Source organism: Tupaia chinensis, unplaced genomic scaffold, assembly GCF_000334495.1.
Source record: "Tupaia chinensis unplaced genomic scaffold, TupChi_1.0 Scaffold000270_2, whole genome shotgun sequence".
Lineage (NCBI taxonomy): Eukaryota > Metazoa > Chordata > Mammalia > Scandentia > Tupaiidae > Tupaia > Tupaia belangeri.
In genome coordinates, this window is record NW_006159751.1 from 1,286,634 (window position 1) to 1,292,801 (window position 6,168).

Genomic DNA, 6,168 nt, shown 5'->3' on the forward strand with positions numbered 1-6,168 from the left:
TAATATCTTTCTCTCACTTTTTTTTGGGGGGGGGGGAGGGACAGTGCTTGGGGAAGATATGGGATGGATTCTCATTCCTCCCACCATCAAAAACTATAAATCTACACACACACTCAGGCACACATACACATTCATTTTCAAGAAAGTTTTCTTTCCCCATGACTATAGGATCTCAAAATCCAGCCTCCATCAGGCTGAGAGACAACATCTACTAATGCCCAGATCTATTAATAATATATCAACATACTCTCAAAGGCTCCTGTGTTGTCTCACAAACTGAGGAGACAAAGGAATGGGTTAGGGAGTTTTCTCATCATCTTAAATCAGATCTACTCAGCAACACTCTCTGGTCCAGGAGCTGGGAGAGGTTCTGTGGGCACAAGATGGTGGATGACCTGGTGGTCCCAGCCCACTGTGGTAAGGAGGGAATGATTGAGCGGGGACCAGGTAGCATCTCTCACAAAGTCTCTGTGGGCTCGGCTTCTGAACCTAGAAGAAAGAAAAAAGTTTGGACATAGTAAAGACAAAAGCAGGTCTGTAGAACAAGAACCTAACACATCCAGGGCACATTTTTAGGGTGTGTTCTACACATCTCATGTCTGTAAGGCCCCATCACTGGAACAGCTGTGTGGCTATCTCCAGTGGATGTCATTGATCATCCAATTCTGTCCTGTTTTCAGATGAAGAGATAGGATAGAGTGAGGTAGTAACATGGGTGGGAATCAGGCAGCAAAGGAGGTATAATTCAGATCTTCTGCCTGGTGCCTTGTGCCCCATGGCAGGTAGCATTTCATATGTGTAGTTCTCATGTGAAAACAGGAGGCTGCCCCCTTGTGAGAAAGGGGTGGAATGCCAGACAGAAATTCCACCCACAATCCTCTTCTCCCAGGGACACAGCTGACTGTGAATCTGCCCCAAAGACAGAGAGACAGCCAGCAGTCTGCCTACTTCTATCACCCAGTTTCCCCAGACACAGGTGGAGAATTCTCCCTCCAAAGAGAATGCATTTTTCTGAAGAGAAAAGATACCTGCCTACCCTTTGCTCCCTCTCCCTGATTCCTGACCACAGGATGTCAGTTCACACTTACACTTCAGAAAGGCTGGAGTCCAGCACGGCAAGGGAGCAGTCTTCACTGAGAGAGGCCAGGAAGGGAACACTGGGAGGAAAGGAAAGGATAGTGAAAGGTAAAGCCCATGGATCCCAAGACAAAACCGACTGGGCCGCCCCGTCCCACTGTACATTTGGCTAAGGTCTGGCTACTACTCAAGTCCAACAGAAGACGAGCAAATGGAGCAAAGCCACACTGTCAACCATCCTGGCAACTATCCATCCCACCTGGTCCCTCTGTATAGCTTCAGCAATAACCTCAAAACAGAGGCTCTTCCAAATCCACAGTCCTAGAAGCCCACGATATTAATCATTTTGGGTGTCGATCAGGAACAAGATCACATTTTGGCCATTTTTAGATAGAGACTATATAACTCAAAAAAGAGCTAGCTTGAAACCTCTGCTAGAGCACTGTTTTAACAAATTACCTAATCAACTATTCTTTGCCAAAATACACATTCCCCTTGCTGCTCTCATTCATACCCACTGAACCCTGAGGACGAAGCGCAGTACCTGTGTGGGGAGAACACCAGCCCAGTGACACACTGGGAGTGCACAGCTGAGCTGAGGGCACAGCTTGCACTCTTCGTATCCACAATGGAGACAGTCCCATTCTCATCACCTATTTAAAAAAAGAGAAAAAGGTCAGGTCACAGTGGTTAAGAGCATGGGCTTTGTGTCAGCCAGGCCTACAGTCCCATTCTCATCACCTATATAAAAGAGAGAGAAAAAGAGGGACCAGGTCATAGTGGTTAAGAACACGGGCTTTGTGTCAGCCAGGCCTAGATTAAAATCCAAGTTCTCAGACTTGGGCAAGATAACCACTCTGGGCATCAGTTTCTTCTCTTACAAAGCAGAAATAATAAATCACTGGGTGGTTGTGAAAATTAAATTAATGTCTAACGTAGTTATTATTTTAATCACAAACTAAGTCACCATATGTGTGGTTGTCACCATGACAGCATCACACCTACCCACAGTAGAAGAGAATTCTCCACATAGCCATCTACTCACTTTGTGGCTCACTTACTTTTAATCATGACTAGAATAAAGGAGCCTGAACAATCAATCAAGAATCAAATCCAAGAGGAAAAAAATCATCATGTTCTCCAAATACAAACTACTTTGGATCACCTCAGTGCCCCACCCTTCAATCAACACAATTCAGCCAGTGCCCAAATGTGCTGACAAGACTGAACAGTAAGAGCCCTATGACCACACACTTAGCTCTGCCTCATCTGCCCCCTTCCCAGCGTCCATATGCAGTCTCACGTCCCGCCTTACCAAAGACAAAGACTTCACTTTGTTGAGGATGCCACGCCAGTGAGGTAGGAAGGTAGCCAGAGGCATTGCAGCCTAAAAAGGAGAGAAGAAGGGTCTGAAACAAAACAGAGGCACTGAGTTCTGGGAGCACCTTTTTTCAGTTTCCCAAACTCTGTTAAAGCAGTAATAACCTCATCCTTGGGCCTCAGAGTCTCCATTTATCCGCCAGCCCCCTGCCCTTTCTGGACACGAGTCACAGGCAGGTTTCAAGCACGAAGCATGAAGAGAACAACTCTGGCTCCTTTGTCCGCCCGACTAACGAAAGGAAATCCCTCACTCAGGAACCAGCCCTTCCTCTTGATACTCTCTGCATGGACTGGGGTTAGCAGAGCCTCAATGGGAAACGAGGAGATTATGTCACTTATGTCACAGTGACTGGACATTTGCCACTTTTTTTGGCTTTAATTCTGACCAAAGAAAGCCTCTTCCAGGTGGGTTCCTGGTAGCACCCTTTCCATGGCTCTCAGACTCACCCATCTGTGATGCTGGCTTGGGACAGCGGGTATCCCACAGTAAAATTCTGTTGTCCTAGAAGTAAGAGGAACAGAATAAATGCTTCACAATCTAAAGGAGTAGCTGTTGGCCAGGTGGTCTCTACACTGGACACTGTGGCTTGTAAGGGTTGGGATGTAGTTAGGGAAGAAGGGGCTGAATCTCACCTCACTGCATGAAAGAAACACGGAATCCTTGTGAGGAGAGGCAGCAACGCAGGTAACCTGCCCAGCATGAGCTGTAAAGGAAGAAGAAAGTCAACTATAATAGAGAAGAAGCTGAAGGCACTACAAGAAGAAAAGCCCAAATATAATCAAGGGGCAAGAGAGAAGATGTGAGAAATAGGCCTCGTCAAGTGATATAATCCAACAAATTTTGTGAGAATTATGAGCTATACAAAATTTTTAAGAAGAGAGATTAATAGTTATAAAATGTAAAAAAACTTGGGGAAAATGAATTAGGAAAGGCAGTGAAGGAGAAATTAGGGGTTTTAGTAACAATACTTTCTATGAGTCAGCCCTATAGTCTAATGGCTAAGGGAGCCAGATCCACATGGCTACACATAGTTGGAATCCCAGCCCCAGCAGCTTATAAAACACACCGGGCTTATGAACATGCTCAAAATCCCAACAGGAAGGAGAAGTAAGGATTCAATTTCTTGAATGTTCTTATTCCTAAAATTAAACTGCCTCAACTTTCACAATCATCCTTCTCCTACTTTGCATAAGGAATATATCACAAACCTTTTCATGGTACAACATTCAGGGGCATAAAAAAAAATCTAAGTGTTCCTAATTAAGGGGCAAAACAGGCTTTTCCACAAGACGCTTTTCCAAAAAGTGGAAGTAAGAGCATTTGGGTAAAATTCAATAAAGGGAACTGACCTTGCTTCAATCACAAAATAAATACAAGCATGGTTCTGTGACTGATTTCTGTTTCTGTCTAATACAGACAACTAAAACTATGATACATTGATGTCATAGGACATACTTAACAAATTTATCTGAATTTAAAAATAAAGTCGAGCTCTGCCTCAGTGGTGCAGGTGGTAGCATAAGGATCTACAGTGCTGGAAGCCAGGTGGCCGACCAGGATTCAGATTCCCACTGGCACATGTGCCGAAGATCCCGAGTAGCTGGAGGACTGGGGGAAGGGGACTACAACATGACAAGACCCAGTCAGGGGTGCCCCCAGTCTTATAAAAGACATAAATAAATTTTTTTTAAATAAATAAATTCAGACTTTTCCTGACAGTTAAGCCTAACGTGGCCAACTGACTTAACAATGCAGATTAGTTTTTGCAGTTGGGCTATTTGGTAGACATTTTACATACAATAAATGACTTTAATCTGCAAATGCAAAACTAACAAGCAAATGTGTGAGATAAGTGTACACTACAATAATGACAGAAATTACCTTCTTTTCAGCTATTAAACTTAAAATCATTTAATGGATCATTTTTAATTGTATGAGGAGTATAGTATTTCAAAATAGGAAATCTACATGTAAAAAAATTTAGAAGATCAATGAAACATATTAATTAGAGGTCATGGAAACCATCTTCTCTAAAGTCCAAGGTACTCTGAATATGGTGGCCCTGCCCTAAAGCAGAAATTCAAGTTTAACCACCTTCCATAGCCCTAAAATCCATGGAAAGTCAACAGGATGGTAAGTCAGAAAAGGATTTCATTGCTCACTTGAAAAAGCAAAGCCCTAGAACACTCACCCTGGGAATATACAAAAAGATGAGGAATACATGGTTCCTCTACTCTCAAAGGATTTGGAAATCAGTGGGGAAAATAAGACACAAACCCAAGAACTAAGATAGGAACAACTATGGAGTAACTAACATAGGAATAGGAAAAGTACTGAAAAAGAGCATTACCTAGAGCATTAACATGTGGTATATTTAAGAAACACAGGTAAGTACACTAGACTTTGGACACTGGCACTTTCACATTATTGTTCAACTATATGCAAGTGACCCTAAAGGTCTACAATATGCATGAGTTTGTGATTTTGCTCTGGCATATAAGTGAGTCAAGTTCTCTGATGTTAGAAAATGGCAGGGACCAGCAGTTAGCGTAATGGCTATGTCGCTGGACTCCCACATAATCGACCGCAGTTCAAGTCCTGGACTCAGCAGCTTAAACTCACGCCGGGTGCATGTGTGTGCATGCCCAAGATCCCAAGAGGAGAATGGAGAAGGGATTGTGGCATGGCCATCCCCCCTGGGGGGTGATTTCTTGCTTTCTGTCTGTCTCTCTCTGTCTTTTTGGCGAGCGCACGCGCCCTGTAGCAAAAACCTCTCAAAAAAGAAAAAAAGAAAGAAAGAAATGGCAGGGTGGCCCAGCTATAATATACAATGGACACTCTGCTTGGCTGGCTGGGGCCACTTGGGAGGTCCAGGATGGATTCCTGGCCCACACTACAGAACTAGGCATGGGGACTCATGCCTGTGATGTCAGCTAATTGGGAGGCTGAGGCAGGAGGATCACAACACAGCAAGACCTTGTCTAAAATGCCACATATACTATACACACACACACACACACACACACACACATACACATATATACTCCCCACAAAAAAAGAAAGGAAGGAGGAAGGGAGAGAGAGCAGGCAGGGAAAAAGGTACTTAGGCATTGAGAGAAGAACAGTGATCACCCAGTATCTAAATCTCATAGCCATCCAGACATTAAGGCTCTAGACATTATTTTCAAGAATGGCTCTCAATGTATGTATCCACTCAATATATACCGACTATCCGCACTCTATAATAGAGAGCAAAAATTCAGAGGACATAAACACAGTGAAGGTACTTAATGAGAATAGGACAGTGTGGAATGGGGTAAGTGAAGAGAAGAGGATACAGAAAGATAGCAAGTGAACAATAGAGAGACAGGACGTTAGTGAGAAACAGATAGGGGTTATTAACTGTTGATGATGACATGTATAGTATTCTCAACTGGATTGGTCTGAGAAGTATTTCATGATGGGCAAAGTATTTTTACAAGCAAAACGAGAAATAGCAATTGACTGTTTTATAAAAATAATTAGAATAATAAAAATAATGATTGGGGAAAACAGAAAAGATATGGAATGTTGAAGTGGGGAGATTAATGTCTCTGTACTGACTGACATGCATGGCATTCCCTTTTGAAAAAACAATGTAATACAATGTAAAGTTATATGTAATCCAATGTAATATAAAGAAGATTATGATGATAATAAAAATAAAAAAA

The 6,168-nt window shown here is 42.8% G+C and overlaps 1 protein-coding gene across 1 annotated transcript in view; it reads right to left on the reverse strand.

Annotated features, from left to right (window-relative positions):
* Window positions 1–17: 17 nt before the first annotated feature.
* Window positions 18–6,168, reverse strand: part of WDR77 (WD repeat domain 77) — a 9,143-nt gene continuing 2,992 nt past the window's right edge. Inside the window, exons 5-10 of the mRNA XM_006149590.3 lie at window positions 3,091–3,161; window positions 2,905–2,959; window positions 2,393–2,464; window positions 1,622–1,730; window positions 1,089–1,157; window positions 18–489 (exon numbers count right to left, since the gene is read on the reverse strand). Of these exons, the coding sequence (XP_006149652.1) occupies window positions 330–489; window positions 1,089–1,157; window positions 1,622–1,730; window positions 2,393–2,464; window positions 2,905–2,959; window positions 3,091–3,161 (536 nt within the window). The 3' untranslated portion in view covers window positions 18–329. The remainder of the gene's footprint in view (window positions 490–1,088; window positions 1,158–1,621; window positions 1,731–2,392; window positions 2,465–2,904; window positions 2,960–3,090; window positions 3,162–6,168) is intronic.